General features: G+C 43.9%; 3 protein-coding genes across 3 annotated transcripts in view; 2 read left to right on the top strand and 1 right to left on the bottom strand.

The window, feature by feature from the left end:
• On the bottom strand, positions 1–7,511 carry slbp2 (stem-loop binding protein 2). The gene is made up of 9 exons (XM_070918120.1): positions 7,459–7,511; positions 5,744–5,905; positions 4,823–4,903; positions 4,466–4,546; positions 3,594–3,737; positions 2,514–2,684; positions 1,279–1,441; positions 1,053–1,182; positions 1–65 (listed from the first exon to the last, which is right to left on the bottom strand). Exons 1-9 carry the CDS (start codon positions 7,509–7,511, stop codon positions 1–3), a joined length of 1,050 nt encoding a protein of 349 aa, XP_070774221.1.
• A 1,065-nt stretch (positions 7,512–8,576) lies between these two features.
• zmat2 (zinc finger, matrin-type 2) lies at positions 8,577–12,774 on the top strand. The gene is made up of 6 exons (XM_070917400.1): positions 8,577–8,681; positions 9,360–9,459; positions 9,907–10,030; positions 11,318–11,391; positions 11,520–11,665; positions 12,162–12,774. Exons 1-6 carry the CDS (start codon positions 8,664–8,666, stop codon positions 12,303–12,305), a joined length of 606 nt encoding a protein of 201 aa, XP_070773501.1. The 5' UTR covers positions 8,577–8,663; the 3' UTR covers positions 12,306–12,774.
• A 6,369-nt stretch (positions 12,775–19,143) lies between these two features.
• lcp2a (lymphocyte cytosolic protein 2a) overlaps positions 19,144–19,735 on the top strand; it is a 12,809-nt gene continuing 12,217 nt past the window's right edge. Inside the window, exon 1 of the mRNA XM_070917423.1 lies at positions 19,144–19,596. Coding sequence (XP_070773524.1) covers positions 19,522–19,596 — 75 coding nt within the window. The 5' untranslated portion in view covers positions 19,144–19,521. The remainder of the gene's footprint in view (positions 19,597–19,735) is intronic.

The raw sequence follows: 19,735 nt of genomic DNA, 5'->3' as shown, positions 1-19,735 counted from the left end.
TCAGTACGGATTCCACAACAGTTGGTCAGAGAAAACTGGAACCTGCTGGTCATCAGAACCGAAATCTACCAGAAGAAGGAGGAGAAGAAAACGATCAAGACGTGGAGGCCAACTAGCTCAGACAGACAGGACAGACAAAGAATTGGAAGAAACTCAAAGTCGGCATCTGATGCTGCTGCTCTCTGAACAGTTTCAAACTTTGAGACGCTTCAATATTAAGAAGACCCTTAATGGAATCACTCTTCACTCACGTCCTCTCCATGACGTGCTGGTCAGGCACAAGAGCAGCTTCAGTGGGAGACTCATTCCTCCCACAGGAAATCATTCCTGCCTGTGGCCATCAGACTGTTCAGCTCCTCCCTCTGAGTGTCAGACACTCAGGAAGAGACTGGAAACCTGGACCTACTTCAGCTGTTCATATGCTACCTCATCATTATTTATTCTTTAAATGTGCCAGTGCAATACATATACATATATATATGCACATTGTTATTGTATATATTTTTTTACTTTTATTTTCACTTGAATACTGTAAATGTGTATATTTTTGTCTTTATTTTTCTATTTCTTATTTTTATATTTTGTACATACTTTAGCTCTAAGTTTATGCTGCTTTCTAATCTTGAATGGGAGCTCCGGTACTGTACAATTTCCCCCTGGGGATCAATAAAGTATTTCTGATTCTGATAAAACATATCAATCGAGTGACTTTGATGGTAAAAACACATTTATTCAGTTTTATTCTCCACGTCTGGAACAAAACTAGATTTGTCTTATTGTACTTTTTTTTATTTATGTTATTTTGTTTTACTCTGTCTCATGTCAAGCACTCGGCCAAAAGGTCACGGTGGGAAGTTTTGTTTGTTACGTGTTGAATTCCTTCTGCTCCTCCCCTCCTGTGTTTGTGTCGGTAACACATCTGTCCTGACCCATACCAGCCTGCCCTGTGACCTCACCTGTGACCTCACCTGTGACCTCACCTGTGACCTCACCTGTGACCTCACCTGTGACCTCACCTGTGACCTCACCTGTGACCTCACCTGTGACCTCACCTGGAGCATCGTCAGCCTCCAGCAGGAGGCGGAGCCAGTCGGTCATGTTGTCGTTGGTGGTCAGCTGACTCCTGAAGGCGTAGCTCAGGCCGGGAGGAGAGCGAAGAGGCCTGTGGCTGCTCTCGGCCTCCTGCCGCGAAGGAAACGGATCAAACTTAATCTAGAAACCAGTTTACAGAACAGCGTGGACATCATTCAGAGTGTGTTATTAATTGAGCGGTGTTACCGGTGAGAGTGGGCTGGTCCAGGGTCCTGGCAGATCCAGGGACGTCACGGCCGACAAAGGAGACAGAGAGGAGGCTTTAGAGGCTGCTGGAGTCTCCTTCTCTCTCTGCTTGTCTCCTCCGTCCTCACACAGGTCAGAGGTCATCTTCGCCAGCTGGCTCTGCCTGCAAGAAGCAGGACTCGTCTTCATAAAAGGATCGACACTTTACTAAAGAACAGAACTCCTCAGACATCATGTTTCATGATGAACTGCCTCACTACGTCTTCAGTAATTGGTCGACAGCTCTGCGGTAGATTACACTGGAGAACACAATTTTTGTTGAGTTAGGTCTGACAGCTGTTTTTAACTCATTTTTGGGTGCGGAATCCAAAACTGATCTCAGTTTTTCTCTATCACGTCAAGTTTTTGAACTATAGGATCCCCGTTTTCTTAAAAAATGTGAAAAATACTGTACTTAACAGATATGTGTGTGATAGTACTGACCTATTGGGAGCTGCACACACCTCTCACCGCACTGTCTCAATTGTGACTGCACAAACAAGTTGCCACGTAGCTGTAGATGAGTCCGATCGTAATCAGCTGGCAAGTCTTACTACAGCTAATCAGTGGAGTTCTGCTTATCTGGAGGGTAAGCTGTGGAGAAAAAAAGCTGACTGCAATTTTGGAATCAGCATGCCAATTTTAGTTTTAATCAGCATAAAAATCTAACTCAACAGAATTTTATTTTGCAAATTGTTCCCCAGTGTAATCTGTTTCATTAAAAATATTTATTAACTGCATCAGATTTCATAATGAACAAAGTTAAACATCGACACCAGCATGTGATGCTGAGCGTCACTCACTGTAATATGCAAGAAATAATAATAATAATAAGACCTCTGTGCTGCATCACTCATGACTTTTACTTTACTTTCTTCATTTCGTGGCGACTGACGTTTGGATTTGATTTTAAACCTCACGTGACCTAAAACGGCTCATTAATGTTGTATTGAAGAATAAGTACTCAGGTACAGTTAATATCAGAGGAAACCGTTGAAATGAACTAACTTATTCTCTGGAGTCGGTTTCTGTTTTAGATCACAGTAATATGAATCTCTTTGGGTTTTGAACTGTTTGAACAAATCAGGAGATTTGAAGACGTCACCTCGGATGTCAGAAAATACTGAAAAATCAGCAGAATGAAGAAATAAATAAGATGTTAGTTGCGGCTCTAGATCAGACACACTTCCACCTACAGTTGCTCCACTGGGTCCTGTGTGACAGAGACGTCCGGCTGGGAGTCGGTCGGAGGGTCCCACAGGTGCAGCGCTCGCCTCCACAGACGCACCTGCATGTCCCAGGAGCGCCGGCTGTACTTCCTGTACTTGTTGGGAGTGGATGGGTGGAGCTTAGGATCCCTCAGGTGTCTGAGGAGGAGATCAGAGCTTAAAGAGCAGATACAACTGGGTCACTGACTATTCTACAGTTTTATTTTAATAACTGAATAATTATTTAGACCCATAAAATAAAGTTTGACTAAAGTTTCTGTCTGTAGGGAGGTGGGCTGATTTTAATAATTACAGCCACAGTGAACTGGCTGCTCCTGCTGAAGTTTAAACCCCCTCCTGTTATTTTAAAGTCAATCTCTTTTGTGTGAAAATGGACAAAGTCAGAAATTTTGTTGTTGCCAGTCTGATAGATGCTAAACATGCCAACCGCAACAAATAGGTTACAACAGATAAAACAAAGCCATCAGGAGAGAAGACCCTGTAACAGCTCCTCAGGTGTGACGGTGTGATGTCAGCTGCAGGTCAAGCTGCTGTTCTCTGTATCTGTTTCCACTTAGTCACATGGTCTCCATCACAGCAGCTGTCAGCAGCGTCCTCGTGGACGGACAGACAACTATCAGTGATCACTGAGACACTGAAGGAAAGTTAAAAACAGGAGGATTCTCAGGCAGGTTCTGCAGCGTCTTTCCTCTCCGAGGGACATCAGAGATGATGATCTCCTCTGGACGTGGACGTCACAATGATTCAACATGAGTTTCAGATCTGAGTCATGACTCTGAGAAGGAGGGGGGGTGTTTGACTCTAATTGACTTCACGCAGGATCTCTGCCTCCCCTTCAGCTCTCCGGCGCCCCCCCCCTGGAGACTGGTAACTTCAGCAGGGTTGAAACTTCGTCCTGAACGACGAGTTAAATTACCGACGAGCTCAGCGAAGGTTTCATCCCCCACCTCCTCCTGTGATGTTCATCCTGACTGAGTGGACTTTAATAGTCACTGCTGTCATAACGCGAGACAGTTTGATGCCCCCCCCAGCTGTGCCTTTTCTCACTTGGGGACTTGCTGCAGGTAGTTCTGGTAGCCGCTGGTGTTCTTGCCGTATTGGATCTGTTTCTGCCGCCTCTTCAGAACCGCAGCGTTGGTCTCGGTGTTGGCCGGGTCCGGGAGGCGGGGGTAGCAGCGACCGAGAGGGGGCCTGCGGGGACACAAAGGCCAACAATGAACTCAGAGACCAGATAGGGGCTCAATTAACTAAAAATGTACCCTGTGGAACGATGACATTTGCACCTTCGTCACCTGCATGTAGGTTTCACGCTCTTCCACTGATCAACAGTTGGTGGCGGTAACGTGCTGAGAAATGTAGCAGCGCACCAACACAGGAAGAAGGCACAGAAGAAGACGGCATGCTCACAAACATGGACGTGAACAACGGCCTCTGCACTGGGCAGTGACTGCACCACTAATTAAATTCCACTCACCGCATCTGTATTAAAAAGGTGGAGGCAGAAATATCAAAACCTGAACAAATGAATCCAAAACTATCCCTTTAAATGGACGGGGAGGCGAGAGGTCGCCGTGTAGAACAATAAACAACCTGAAATATTAAATCGTCCCAAATAAGGGTGTGCAATAAATCCATGTGCAGTTTTATAATGAACTTGTAGCTCAGAGGACGTCGTGCCTTCAGTCCTAATCTCACTCCACCGTATTAATCTCAGGCTGTCACATATTCTACTTCAAGCGTTTGACATTTTAAATAAAAGCAACTCTGCATCTTGGGCATTTCTTTGATAATTAGTGCCAAAAATAATGAATTGAGGTGTTTATCATTTGTTGTCCAGATGGTTGAATTATTAATTATTTTACAAGAATAAATTGTAAATGTCTCTTTAGTTCAGCAGTTTGTTTTCAGAGAGTACTGACCTCTTGTTGTCCAGATCGTCCGTCCCCACAGCCACACTGCTGGTGGACACTTTGAGGATGCAGCGCTCGAGGATGGACGGCCTGGACGAAGACAGACAGACGATTGTTCAGTGTGACTCACAGGGTCAATAAAGTTTATTGTCTAGATTTAGTTTTAAAGAAAAGCTAACCAGCTGCAGCATCATATTTAGCGTACAGACATGAGTGGCATCAATCTGAACATCTGATTCAGAAAGAAGAGGATTTCACTCAATGATGAAGAGTTCCTTTAACAAACTTAAGAGCAGCCTCAGAGTGTTGTTGACTGACTTCCAGCCTCTCGGCTCTCAGTCACACTAAAACTAGTCGTAGTTGAACCTGCGAGGTTTGTTGCCGGCAGCTCGCTCTCTTCCTCGCAGGTCGCTGGCAGCAGGAGGAGACGGGATCGGAGAAGCGTTACTGTGAAGAGGAAGAGGAAGAAGAGTCAAGCTACAGACAGCAAGAATCAACAAGTCTTCACAGAGGAGTTATGACGAGTTCTTGTCAGTGATTTAAATCCCATCCTGAGCACGTATGAACAACTCCCCCTTATAATCAAAGCAAAATAAATCCTGTCTGGAGGGGGATTTTACATGTGGTCACATGGTCTCCATCACAGCAGCTGAATCAGCTGTTAGCAGCTCCTGTCTGCAGCGTCCTCATGGACGGACAGACAACTATCAGTGATCACTGAGACACTGAAGGAAAGTTAAAAACAGCAGGATTCTCAGGCAGGTTCTGCAGCGTCTGTCTCTCTGAGGGACATCAGAGATCACGTCTTTATGATTAAATTGTTCTTCATAGATCTAGTCTCTTAATTTTGATGTCAAGTTGCACCAGATTGATGTATTTAAAATATACAACTTTTTCTTCCAGGGGAGAAAGCCCCTGTACCCCCCCTGGAGGGTCCGAGGTCACTGGTAAAGGTATATGTCTAGTATCAGGCAGTCAGTGTCAACATTATTAATAATTATTAATGTTATTAATGACGCTCACACTGAGTGAAATATTCAGACCCATCACTCCATCTTTTTATGGCTGTACATACATATAACATTTCATTTCTCTGTCACCGACACAGGCCGGTCACCTGTCAACCAATCACTGAAGACAGGAAGTTCATTGATGAAGCGTCATCATGATGTCATCCTTCTCTCAGCTGCTTTGTGTTTGCTCTTCAGATGAAACTCTGTTAGAAAATGTTTCACCCCTCGTGGTGAGATAAGATCCCGTGTTTTCGGCTCCAGGTGTGTTTCTCACCTGACCAGGCTGTCGTAGACGGAGCTGCAGCCGGGGAGGAGCCACGGCTCGGGGGCGGAGCATCCAGCAGCGGCGGCGGACAGCAGCGGGTCAGGTAGGCCGTTCCACACGGCCGCCGACCAGCCCTTCACACAAACACACGACCACGGGCTGAAACAGAAGCTGAGGACACCAACTCATCAGCATCACATCTGTTCTCACATTACAGACTGACCCTGGGCCCTGAGCCCTGGGCCCTGGGCCCTGAGCCCTGGGCCCTGGGCCCTGAGCCCTGGGCCCTGGGCCCTGGGCCCTGGGCCCTGGGCCCTGGGCCCTGGGCCCTGGGCCCTGAACCCTGGGCCCTGAACCCTGGGCCCGGTCTGATAAACATAAGAGATTAATCAAACTGACGTTATGTGTTTTTACTTGGAAGAGTCACTTGTTCTGTCGTCGCAGCTGTTGGCGTCAGTTTAAAGTCAACATGCAGCTACAGCGGTGGAAAAAGTACTCAGACGAAGTAAAAGTACCAATACCACACTGTAAAAATACTCCACTACAAGTAAGAGTCCTGCGTTGAAAACCTTACTGAAGTAAAAGTATTTACATATTATCAGTAAAGTCAAAGTAAAAGTCCTCATGGTGCAGTTTTCTTACATCTGATGTCTCTCAATTAATATCACAGCTGCTTTAATGAGCCTCAGTTGACGTTATCAGTTAAATCCTGTCAGCAGAGACACAGGCAGGTGAGCTGCAGGTGAGCTGTGATGTTACAGTCTGACTGCAGGTTCGGGTTTGAACCAACTGCCGGAAACCATCTTCAAACCTGAGTAACATCACATACGGGCATTTTATTGTGAAAAATCTATCATATCTACAGTTTAATGAATGTAAATATTCAAAAGGTCAACGTGTAGAACTACTACATTCAATGTTGATTTACACAAAAACTTTACTTAACCCGAAGCTTAGTTAAAAACCACTTCCTGTTGCTACTTCATCATAAAAGCCAGACTGTTGTCTTAGCTGGAGAGCGTTTACTGTGAAATGAAGCTACAGGAAATGTTAAATTGACTAGTTTTACTTTCAGCAGTGCCTTTTAAAGTGTCCTACAGATGTGCATCGTCAGTGAACGCCCCTCCGTCTCTCACACAGGGCTGAGGCTCAGACGCCATATAAAGATTTATACTGGTCTAGTAAACAACATTATAATGGAACTGGTCATCGGGTTTTCAAAGTAATAGTCTGATAAAAGACACGTAGTACAATAATCTCCACTAACGGTTTTCATTAGGAACCTGATACTTTCAGAATACTGACTATAAACACTTTGTCTTTGACGGAAAAACGAGTGCAGGTAGTTTTGATGCCCTGAGTAGTGCTTGCAGGTATATCACCCACCAATCAGAGGAGAGCAGTAGCTTCTGTGTAGCCTGGGAGGCGACACTCGGGGCCCACACAGCAGGTATTTCCCTCCCTGCTGCTTGTAAGTCTTAATCAGTGTGAACACACGGTGATACCTGAACAGGCGACTCTTCTCTGGACCGTCAGACGTTTCGGTTTAATGATATTTTAGAGACTCAAAGTGAGGAGGACAAACATTTGGGAGAGTTTCCTCAGAGGATGAAGCAGACATTTCTGCAGCAGGCTGTATGTGTCAGGACAGGTGTACCTGCGTGACTACAGTCTCTGTGTGTTGTACCTGAACAGAAGGTGTGTTTCCGGTTGTGGTTACAGACCTGGAGGAGAGCAGCGGGCTCTGAGCTGCTGTTTCCACTCCGCTGGTTGACATTTTTGCAGTTTGAGTTTGGCGCCCTCAGTTCAGACGGACAGACGCCATCGTTCCGCTTTCACAGCTTTTTAATGAGGCGCACCTGAGGGGGGCGGAGCCTGCTGCTGGTGTGCAGGTGGTGGAGGACTGAGAAGCATGAACATGAACCACCGTCTGGTAAGTAGATATATTCAGATCCTTCAGTAAAAGTAAAAATGTACTCTGTTACAAATGAAAGTACAGCAGTATTATATGCTTAAAGTATCAAAAGTAAAAGTACTCAATATGCATAATGGCCCTTCCTTATTCTTATATATATATTCAGTGGTGGAAAGTTACTAAATACATTCATTCAAGTAAGAAATACTTTCTACTTCTACTTCACTGCAGTTATATTGTACAGGATATATTGTACTTTTTACTGCATTATATTTATTTGATAGCTTAAGTTATTTACTAATAATCAGCTTTTTTAGGGCGATGTGGTTTGGTTTTAGAGGTAAGTTCTGACAGATTTCCGAGTAAAAGATCTGAGTACTGTTCATGTTACATATCTAGTATTACTACATGGATCAATGTGTAAAGGTTGTAATTGTCAGAGTGGAGATCATTTTAATGTCACCTTATATTCTACTGTGTAGTTATGAATAAGTAATTACAGCTGTCAGTAAATGTACTTCACCACTGAGTTTTTAGGAATTATTCCAAAGAGTTGGATGTTGGATCCATCACTGAGTACATCAAAACAATGTTGGACTTGTTGGACTCGTCCACTGTGACGTCACCATGCTTTCAAATGATTAATTAATATGGCTGATTGATCAAACCGGCAGATTGATCACTTGTTTAAATCATTATTTTAGATTGAATAACTAATTGATTGATGTGTTTATCTTTTCTTTTTGGTAATATCACACTGGTTATAGTTTCTACATTTCATTTGTATTTAATAATTGTTCTTTTCTTTATTATTCTGTCTTTCTTTCTTTGGTTTTTTATTTGCATTTATTTTATAACTTTACTGTATAACTTCGTACTGTCTTTAAGCAGTGAAACCCCGTCGTCTTTATTCCATCGTTGTCTCTCCGCTCCGCTGCAGCAGGCGGCGCTGTTCACTTGCTAAAGACGAACACTGATTTTGCGACAGCCGTATTCTGTCACGAGGTAAACAAGATGGCGTCTGGCAGTGGGGTGAGTTCCTGATTTGAGCTTATTTTTTGTGTTAAAACTATAAACGTACTTGAATGTTACGTGACTTTTATTTGATCCCGGATGTGTGTCTATCAGAGCTGCTGACGGATCAGACTGTTTCAGTTTAACGTGTTTAAAAACCGCTGGAAGCGCCGGCGCCTCAGCTAGCAGCTAATGATAGCTAGCCAGATAACAAACAATGTAAACGTTTCCGGTTTCATTTCAAATGTAACTGTGTTTTCTCGACGCCATCTCACTGTTTCATAAAACGTGTCAATGTGTTGGTTCATGTCTGTTTGCTGCATCGCTGACACAGAAAACGCTGCTTAATGTTAGCATCTGTTCCGCTAGCACCAACAACAGCAGGACTTCCGAATAGAAGCGTCATTATCCCAAACATAAACAGTCATGTTTGAGATTGAATCATTAACTTATGTCCACGAACATGAAAGCAGCTCAGGAGCAAACAACATAAAACACAGTGCAGCCGTTAGGAAGTCTTTATGAAACAGTTGATGAAACAAAATATAATATGAAGTACTGTTGGGATATAACTAAACTCACTAAACTTATTTACACTGCCAATAAATGTGTATTGTTTTTGTTTTCTGAAGTGTTTGGCTTCAGGTGTATCATTGAAGCTTCCTGACTCTTTCCCTTCTTCTTCTTCTCTTGTAGTCCGGTAAGAATGACTTCCGTCGGAAGTGGGACAAGGACGAGTATGAAACCCTCGCTCAGAAACGACTGGCTGAGGAGAGAGACAGAGAGAGGAGAGATGGTGAGAAGATAAAGTCGGAGGTCGACGCAGCTTCTGATGATTTATTTTACACATCTGATGTGAAGATGTGGTTCAAGTTCAGCAAACGTTTTAATTAAAGAGGAAAATTGTGTTTCATGTTTAGTTTAGACGTAAAACCACACATCTGTTTTCTCTCTTGTACATGAAGAAAAAGCTTTATTTTGCTGTACTTACCATTTTCTTTCTTGGGTGTTTGTATTCTGGTCCTTCATGTTCAACAGGCTGAAAACATATATGATGTTGTTTTATCAGTTACTGTCAAAAGACAAAAATAATATCTAATAAATAATATCTAATCATTAGTTGCGGATGTCTGAGAAATGGCCGAACTGACTAATTGATCATCATAATTCATAACATTTCATTTATTATCGTTGGTAGTTTTCACATTGACGGGCAAATGAATCCTCTCTCTCTCTTTTTCAGGGAAAATCGCTCCGCCGGTCAAGCGGGACCTCCTGCGTCACAGAGACTATAAGGTGGATCTGGAGTCCAAACTGGGGAAGACCATTGTCATCACAAAGACCACTCCTCAGGCTGAGATGGGCGGGTAGGAAGAGTCTCGTCCTTTTCCCCTTCTGACACGAGAGCCATATTTTATTTTACTTAAATGATCCAGAGGATCCAGCTGGGATCAGATGATGGTTCAGTTTCCTTGATTCCTCTCTGCCGGAGGGACTAAGATATGAGGGAAACGTGGATGCAGTTAAGCCATACTCTGATTGGTTGGTTTGTAGTTGAGAGCCATGGCAGCAGTCACATTGTAGTCTGTTTGGTCTCCAGAGGTCTAAGTCCGCTTCAGAGGACGTGTCGAAGATTTCACCACATTTCGCTCACATTTGTTGACTTTCGTGTAGTGAAAGTTTTATTAGTTCCAACCTGTAAGGCCTCGGTCAGGGATTAAAGGCGGTGTCCTCTGTCGGCCCTCAATGATGAAGTGTTTTGGGGGGGGCAAACCAATGTCTGTCTTGTAAATAAACAAAAAGCAGAGCTGAGCGGCGCCTGTGGAGATGTTGGTTTTAAACGTTGAGGTTTCCACAAGCAGAAAGCAGAAATCTGTGGGTTCATACAAATAAACAGTTGTAAATAAGAAGCTTTCTGATTTAACAGTTTGAGGAACAAAAGTCTTCTTTAAGCTGGTCTCTCGAGTGTGTCGGAGTCCAGATCTTTGCAGTAAACGACCTCCGTGTCCTGAGAACCTACAGACTGGATCTATGTGTGCCCTGTCCTGACAGTAACTGGTGGAGGACCACAATTCATTTCTTCTTTTGATTAATAATAAGTGACTATACAATACGGGTTGGGGGTTCGATCCCCAGCTGCCCCCGTCATGTCGAAGTGTCCTTGACACTGAACCCTAAGCTGCTCCCGACACATGGCAGCTTGGTCGCCATTGGTGTGTGAATGAATGGGTGAATGAGACTTAGCTGTAAAGCGCTTTGGGAACCGTGAAGGAAAAGCGCTATATAAGTGAGATCATTCATTTACCATTTATATCCGATGAGGATTCGCCTCCAGTTGAGTCGTCTCCCCAGTGAGAGCTCTGGCTGAACTGTGTTGGATGCAGATGTGAACTGGCTGTAGTTGAACGTTTGTCTAAAAGCGTCAGGATTCGGTGTGTCTATGTTGTCCAGTTTGCCGCCTGCAGCTCTTGTTGAGCTGCTGAATCTTTCTAAGGCCTGCAGGACCAGAATCTCAGGGCTCCTTAGGACACCTCTCTTTGGAAGAGGTCTTACATGTGAGGTCTTCCACGTTTCAGGAATTATGTGAGTGTATCACTCAGTCATCGACAGCCAATCACAGCGAGGCAACAGACTGTCTTCTTCTTCTCTTTCAGTTACTACTGTAACGTCTGTGACTGTGTCGTGAAAGACTCCATCAACTTCCTGGATCACATCAACGGAAAGAAACGTGAGTTCACAACGATGAAGGGATTGACGGGAAACCAGTTCACTGTGGCTGTATAACTGTGTGTGTGTGTGTGTGTGTGTGTGTGTGTGTGTGTGTGTGTGTGTGTGTGTGTGTGCGTGCGTGAGCAGACCAGAGGAACCTGGGCATGTCGATGCGAGTCGAGCGCTCGTCTCTGGATCAGGTGAAGAAACGTTTCGAGGTGAACAAGAAGAAAATGGAGGAGAAGCAGAAGGAGTACGACTTTGAGGAGCGCATGAAGGAGCTGCGGGAGGAGGTGAGGAGGGAGGAGACACGCTCACAGACACGCTCACAGACACGCTCACAGACAGACAGACAGACAGACATGATGGATCATGTGACCCACATTGATAATCTTAATGGTCACTTTCGTACCTGACTGAAGATCAAACCATCAGAACAGTTCAGGGTCATGTGACATGCATGCTGGGGTACTTTAATCATCAGTGTCGGCTCATGCCTGTGCAGAAGTGTTAGAGGGTGAAGGTGAATATAAATACATTAATAAACATACATACATATTTATTATATGTATTATTTGTATTTATTAGCAACAGACTAACTAACTCCTGTGATTTCATTAGTATAAAATAGTTGCTGTTGTTGTGAGAGACTTTTAGCCTGAAGGAAAAACACAGTATTTAGTCTGGTGTACAGGAAGCGTTTCCCTGGAGACTGAAGCTGCGACGGAGGACGTAGGCCGTCTAAAACCATGGAGGACGTGCAGTTAACCGAATGATTGTGTTTGTCAGGAGGAGAAGGCGAAGGCCTACAAGAAGGAGAAGCAGAAGGAGAGGAAGCGGCGGGCGGAGGAGGACGTGGACTTCGAGGAGGACGACGAGATGGCGGCTGTGATGGGCTTCTCAGGCTTCGGCTCGTCCAAGAAGAGTCACTGACGCTCTGCGGCTCGACTCCACAGGGAGACCTGCCACACACCGGGACAGGAAACAGTTTTTTGCTCTGCCCCCCTCAGTCAGCTGGAGTTTCAGACCAGAACGAGACTCTAAACACAGGAATGAGGAGTCCTGCTGCAGGCTGCGGCCATTATTCCACAGTCCTGACGTCTGTTTCACCGTCCTGGTTCAGACTCTTAAACCTGAAAATATTGTTTCTTTTTTATCTACAACCAGGCTCTTATTTTGGTAGTTTTAGCCATCACTCTGTCAGTTCTGATAGCATTAGATTCAGCGGCTTCCTCTGACTCTTTTCATCTGTGTGCAGTAAACACAGCAGGTCACAGGTGAAACAGGAAGTAGCTGAGTTTGGATTTTAAGGAGGAAAGAAAAGCTCAAACAGTCACAGTAGTTGGTTTTATTGTCAACATGTACGAGGATACAGTTTTAATAAACAGTTTTTTCTTTCTAATTGGTCTCTGATTTATCAGCTGCTGCTGTTTGCGTCAGTGAACGCATCAACATGCCGGACGAGAGGGAGAGCTTTCAAAGGAAAACTGGAGAAATGGTTAGTGTTTACAAGGAAAACCATGTTAGCATGTCGCCGTCGGCACGTCATAATATCACAACTCCCTTCCAGATTCGATTCTGTGTTTCATAAAACGAATAACTGGCATCAACGCTTAATGATGCTCTGTTGGAAATAATATAGAAAATGAAGAGCTCCAGTTACTCAGAGCTTCATGATGATGAACACGTAAACGTTATCTGAAGATTTATTCCTGCAGCTTTAGTTATGGAAGTGAAACTGCCTGAAGACTCAGCTGTCGTTAAACTAAAAGATGTTACTGACAAACAGAAAACATCTCAACCACAGTTCCAGTGTATGTGGTCTGTTGGCTTGAGTTCAGGCATTATCCCAGTGATGAAGTGTCAACGTGACTGAAATAAAATCCCAAAGTTAAGCTAATGTACCAAAATAATGTCTTGGGTGGATAACGTCAGCTAATTCATCCAGACTCCCGGTGCCGATCTGGTACAGCAGTGAAGCTAAGTTATAGCTAGCTGGCTAATAGCTTGCTTGCTTCCTCGCTAATGTTATTGCTAGCAAAATACTATGTGAGTGGATATGTTAGCTGGCTAGCTTGTCAAATTACTTCACTAACCCTAACGTGATCTATGATACTAACTGATGTATTCTGACAAACGGTGTTGATTTTAGCCAACAATAAATGACATAACGGTACAAAGCAAATGTGTATAAAATGCTTTCTCCTAGCCATTAGCTAACTGTAACATAAGCTAAGATAAGGTTAGCCAGCTAGCTGTAACTTAGCTAGGTGACATGCATCTGGCATTGGTTGCGTAACCTTATCTGATGAAGTAATTTGCAAATGGCAAATCAATTTGCCAATGGTCCAAATAAAATACAGTGCGGGCTCAAACAACAGGATGCTGACTGCCATTAACTTAAAGAGGACCTATTATGCAGAAAAAGCTTTTTCTGTAGTGAAGGAAAGGAGGTAGGTAGGAGGTCGTTCCTTGATGGACAGATGGCTTTACTTGTTGCTAAAATGATCATGAATAACTACTGCTAACTGTAGCTGCCCTTCGTTAGTTAGCTGTGCAGCTAGCAGTCCTCTTAGCCATAGATGTATATCTATATCTATGCTCTTAGTTAGCTGACTCGAACCATCTGACTCTCGGAGGCCAGGACTGAAAACCTCCTCCTCCCAGTGGTCCTAGGGGTGTAAACACCAACACTCCCCTGGTGCTCAGAGCTAACTGAGCTAACGGCAGCTGCAGTTAGCAGCAGTTAGCAGTTACTTTCTAAAGCTTTCTGTCCATAAATCACAGAGAGTTGAGACAGAGCAGCCGGAAGACATCAGAGGGAAAACATTTTCTCCATCAAATGATGGAGTTTCACCAAAGTCAGTGAATAAAGTTGTGTTTTTGTACAGTAATCAGTGAGGCCCAGTCGCCAGCAGCATCTATCGTTTTTCCAACCTACTTCTTGTCTCATTTGTGGTCTGATAAACAGGAAGTTCAAGCTGAGTTACTGTTGCTGTCCTGCAGTCGACCACAGCGGCTCAGTGTGAAGCGGTGCGTTGTGCTCAGGGCTCAGAGGCCAATCAGAAGAAAGGGGGCTTTTAGGGAGGCGGGCCTTGAAGAGACAGGAGCTCAGACGGCTGTCAGACAGAGGGTGAACTGAGGGGCCGCATGAAGGGCCACAATAAGATGAAGAAGGACTTATTAGATCTGTGGATCATGCGGAGCTGCTCTAGTGGAGTCCCAGAATACAGATAGAGAGCTGGACACGAGCAGATAGATCCTCTTTAATAGCAACCGGTGTCATTAATAACAACGACTTATATATGCTCCACATATAACCTGTAAGATTTCACTTCACTGCAACTAAGGAGCGAAGACCCTTAAGGGATGCCCACATACTTTTGGCCATATGGTGTATGTTACATTGGATTAATCTTATCTTAAATTGTGCTTAAGACATTTAGAATTTTTCTGTTGAATGTAAAAACACGTTGGGTTTTTATTACGGGCTGCGACAAACTTTTATTTTCATTATCAGTTAAACTACTGATTATTATTACTACTTGATTAATTGATTAATTGTTTGGTCTTTAAAATGTCAGAAAACTGAAAAATCCCCTTCCGAATATCTTGGAGCACAAACTTTTGTCCAACCAAAAAAGCAGAAAATTCTCACATTTGAGAGGTTGGAAGAATCAAATATTCTGCATTTGGGTTGAAAAATGACAAAAAATAGTTGCTTATTCATTTTATTTCAGTCACCTAATTGTTGTAGCTCTAGTTTGAATATATAGCGTACAGTTTATGAGATACTGCCAGACTGTGTGGACAAAAGTACTAAAGTGGGAATATGAAGTGGAATGTTTGGGATCTTGAGCTATCAGCTGTTGTTCTGGTTGTGAAGGAAGTTGTTTTGTTGGTGCAGCAGCCTGAAACCGAGTTTGATCAACAGGAAGAAGAAGAGGAAGTTTGCTTTCTTTCCTCTCAACACTTCACTGATTAATGACCAGAGTGAGACGCCTGCAGCACATGCAAACTACTGAACATACAGTATTCTGACTGAAACATAGTAGTATCATTATCTATCTATGGATGACACGTGGGGGAAAAAGCACGACTAAATCATCAGTTCAACTTTATTTATTCAGGACATCTCAGTGTGATCCAGACTGAAACTACATTCATACAGCGTCGCAGTTCTGGTAGAAGGATCCAATGTGAAGTTTGTGTTGTTCAGTATGAATTCTGTGGGTTTGTTCCAGTTGGAGGAAAATTTGAGTTTTCAGTTCCAGAAACTGAGATTATTTTAACTTTAACTCGGTTACCATGGTAACTTTAAATTAACCTCCTCGCTGGCAGCTTTTCTTCATCAAACCCTGACTTTCTCCTCCTGAAGAAGCTTCATTTCCTCACTCATACAGTCCATATCAAAGCACACATCTGACCGCAGTGGTGGATAACTAAGTACATTTATATAATCAGAAATACTTTATTGATCCCCGGGGGGAAATTGTACAGTACTGGTGCTCCCATTCAAGAGTAGAAAGTAGCATAAATTTAGAACTAAAAGTATGTACAAAATATACACATTTACAATATTTAAGTGAAAAATTGAAGTAAAAAATATATACAATAACAATGTATATATATATGTGTTGCAAGGTGAGGTGCAGGGAAGCATGGTGAGACTCATGGAGGACAAAAAAACATCACACAGGCAGGGAGTTATGCTGAAGACTTTTATTCTCAGTCTCCAAAAACAAAAGAAAAACAAACAAAATTGAAAGAAAAGAGAGTTAGAAAAAAAACACTTCTTACTCATTTACCGCTCAAACAATTCTGGTGCTGCTCTTCCTCAACCAGCCCCCCCTCTCTCTCATTGCACTCACATTTATAGCATGAGGCCCGCCTTGCCCGTTCAAACTGGCCTATCAGGTCAGCACTGTCATTTATCACACATCCTTTGACCAACCAAAGTGGAGAACCCGTCCACTTCATACACCACATAAAAGGGCTATAGTTGAGGCGTGCTTCCTCTTTAAGCACCAGCACAACATGGCCTCCACAAAGGACTCAAAGAGGGTTATGGCTTTGCCAGCATGCCTTAATATATTCTTAAGAAAATCTTAATGATGTAATAATGTATGTATGTATTTCTAAATGAATGTTGAAACCATAAATTAAATAAAGAAAAGAAAGAAAATTATATATGAGAATTCTTTCCACCTTTCTTAACCAAAGAGGGGGTTAAGCAAATAGTTGGTGAGGGAGTTGGTGCTTCCTCACAATATGTATTGCACTGAAAAGTTAAAGAATAAATAATAATGAGGTAGTATATGAACAGGTGAAGCAGGTCCAGGTTTCCAGTCTCTTTCTTCTGACACTCAGAGGGAGGGGTTGAACAGTTTGATGGCCACAGGCAGGAATGATTTCCTGTGGGAGCAATGAGTCTCCCACTGAAGCTGCTCTTGTGTCCGACCAGTACGTCATGGAGAGGATGTGAAACAACAGCGTCCTCCTCTCTGACACCACCGTCAGAGAGTCCAGCTCCACCCCCACAACGTCACTGGCCTTGCGGATCAGTTTGTTGAGTCTGTTGGAGTCCGCCACCCTCAGCCTGCTGCCCCAGCATGCAACAGCATAGAGGATAGCACTGGCCACCACAGACTCATAGAACATCCTCAGCATAGTCCGGCAGATGTTGAAGGACCTCAGCCGCCTCAGAACATAGAGACGGCTCTGGCCCTTCCTGTAGAGAGCATTAGTTTAGAACTTAGATCAGAACTTTTCTCTTTCCTCTCCCATTAATCCTCTCACGATCCCTCAGATTTATCTGGGGACCCTTTGGAGGGGCCCGACCCCTAGGTTGGGAACCACTGGACTAGCTACCTCTATATAAAGTAGTTAAAAGTCGCTAACTGTATATAAAGTAGTTAAACTAGCTCCACCTTGAGTGGCTACAACAGTAAAATGCTGCTCTAACAGCGATGCATCAGTATTACAAATGTAATTTATCAGTATCAGTCACAAGAGCTGGTTTTCTGCAAAACGACTACTTTTAATAGGCTACTTTCAGTAACTTCATTTCCTCTGTATTTCTTTGTTCTAACTGTGTGAAGTATTGAAACATGTTTGTAACCTGTAAAAACATGTTCTAGTGTTTCCATTATTAGAAAGAGAGGCAAGAAAATGACGGGACTGTTTATGGCACTCTACGTAAGTTATCATTCTTCTCCTTAACTAATTAAAGGGTTTTAGTATTAATGAGAGATCAATGTGAAAATTAGGTTGTTTTAGACACACTGTGAGGCTGTACCGAGTTATTTTATTTGCATTTTCACGCTGCAGCGGCGCTGTTACCATCAGCTGTGACTGCTACTTCTGCATGTGGGGATTTATTTTAGTATCTGCTCTCCCAGAATGCATCTCTCCCATCAGACCGCATGTCTCTGAATCATCAGGACGAGGTCTGGCCTTTAAAATCCACCTGTGAACTGATCCTGCGTCCTCCGGACCGCCGTCTCTGAAGGTTTGTCTGTTTGTGATGACTGTGTTGAGCGTCCGAGCTGCGATCAGAGTTTGAGAAGCACCCGTCATGTGACGTCACATCCAGCATGACTGACAGAGGAGGAAGGAGATGAGGGTTTTTCCTCTGACACTCTTAAAAAAGACATGCTAAAATAGCTGTGAGGAGGAGCTGATCGGAAAACGCAGGAAAATTAAAAATGTATGAAGTTGTTAAAATCTCATTTGTTCATTTACTAAAGCTCCATTCAGACAGGATGAACATCGGGGGGGGGGGACAGGAGGATTCTCAGGCAGGTTCTGCAGCGTCTTTCCTCTCTGAGGGACATCAGAGATGATGATCTCCTCTGGACGTCACTCTGAATGATTCAACACGAGTTTCAGATCTGAGTTATGACTTTGAGAAGGAGGGGGGTGTTTGACTCTAATTGACTTCACGCAGGATCTCTGCCTCCCCTTCAGCTCTCCGGCACCCCCCCTGGGGAGGCTTTAGTCTTTGTCCTGCTGACTGTCTCCATGTCTCTTACAGACCAGATCCTGTAACTTCAGCAGGGTTAAAATGTTGTCCTGAACAATGAAAACACTGCGGCTGTTTCTTTATCTCCATGTGTTCTACATCAGCTGGTCAAGGTGGAGCTAACTATTTGAACTACTTGGTGTGCATGTTGCCAAGTTTCTTATTACTCCAACAGATAAATGTTGTGCAGTAAAACATGCAATATCTCCCTCTGGAGTAGAAGTAGAAAGCAGCAAGTACTTCAGAGCTGAACTGAACTGAACTTATTTTCCACCATCAGTCAAACTTCACCAAAGTTGCAGTTAGACACACAAACGATTCCATTAATCTGACCTGGGGTCAGTGTTAGATGTCAATGCCACAGAGACAGCAGCGATCAGACTGAACTCTCAAACTGATCCAGAGTCTGTATCTTCCTGCTCCCTCTGTTGTTTTTTAACAGTGCGTCGGGTTTCTCGTCAGCCGCCGAGCTGCAGCGAGTGGGTGCAACTGCAGCATCTGTTCCGCTCTGTGGTCAGACGGGGGGAGGAGGAGGATGCTGCCTTCATCTCCCCCCTCTGCACAGTCACTTCCTCTGAGAGAGGGGAGGAAAGAGAGGTAAAGAGATAGAGAGACATATAGACATATAGAAAGAGTGGAAGAGAGAGAGAAAGAAGGAAGCCATTTTGGTTCCTCAGTGACATGTCTGCCTGCACTTGGCTTTCTTCTTTCTGGTTTCTTTGCTTGTAAAGACTCTCGGAGAGATAGAAAGTTGTGAGTTGATTTGAGGAAGTAAAACTTTCTGAAGACAGTTGACGGTTATTTTATTTTCTGTCAGTCTTTCAGAGACGTTTGGTTTTACATTTCACAGGAAGGAGTGGTGAGGACTGAGGCGGTCAGTCAGTCGGAGAGACTCGAACTGCAGACGTCCAACTGAAGAACACCTGAAGAAGAGCAGTAGGACGGACACCAGGACTGGGAAAATAACATCTCTGACAGACACACAGGCCGTAAGGGTGAAAAACTAAAACTCATCTCCAGGTGATCGTCATTCACTCAGATGGTCTCCTCTCGTTAGAGCAGAAGTCTTCGGTTTGACATCATCTGGACGGACGGTGTGTCTTTGGGGAGTGAGGAGGACGCAGGATGAGCTCTGGAGTGCCGTCCAGGTCAGAGGTGATGGGGTGGAGCCCACAACAGCTGGCGGACTACCTCAAGAGGGTGAGAGCTCTGTCCACCCTCTTTCTTTCTGGCCACAGAGGTCTTAAAACAGACACATGAAGCTTTCTGTCAGAAACTGCTCCACAACTGAGACCTGGTTTACACACAGAGACAGCAGGACATCAGACTGATACAGCTT

Source organism: Enoplosus armatus, chromosome 13 (assembly GCF_043641665.1).
Source record: "Enoplosus armatus isolate fEnoArm2 chromosome 13, fEnoArm2.hap1, whole genome shotgun sequence".
NCBI lineage: Eukaryota > Metazoa > Chordata > Actinopteri > Centrarchiformes > Enoplosidae > Enoplosus > Enoplosus armatus.
This window is presented reverse-complemented; position numbering and strand designations above follow the sequence as displayed.

Coding starts and splice junctions, on each gene's coding strand:
- slbp2 (XM_070918120.1), bottom strand. CDS start 7,511: ATGTCAACCAGCGGAGTGGAAACAGCAGCTCAGAGCCCGCTGCTCTCC. Junction 4,904..5,743: donor GTCTACGACAGCCTGGTCAG/GTGAGAAACACA, acceptor TCCTCTTCACAG/TAACGCTTCTCCGATCCCGT. Junction 3,738..4,465: donor GACGATCTGGACAACAAGAG/GTCAGTACTCTC, acceptor GTGTCCCCGCAG/GCCCCCTCTCGGTCGCTGCT.
- zmat2 (XM_070917400.1), top strand. Junction 9,460..9,906: donor AGACAGAGAGAGGAGAGATG/GTGAGAAGATAA, acceptor TCTCTTTTTCAG/GGAAAATCGCTCCGCCGGTC. Junction 11,392..11,519: donor TCACATCAACGGAAAGAAAC/GTGAGTTCACAA, acceptor GTGCGTGAGCAG/ACCAGAGGAACCTGGGCATG.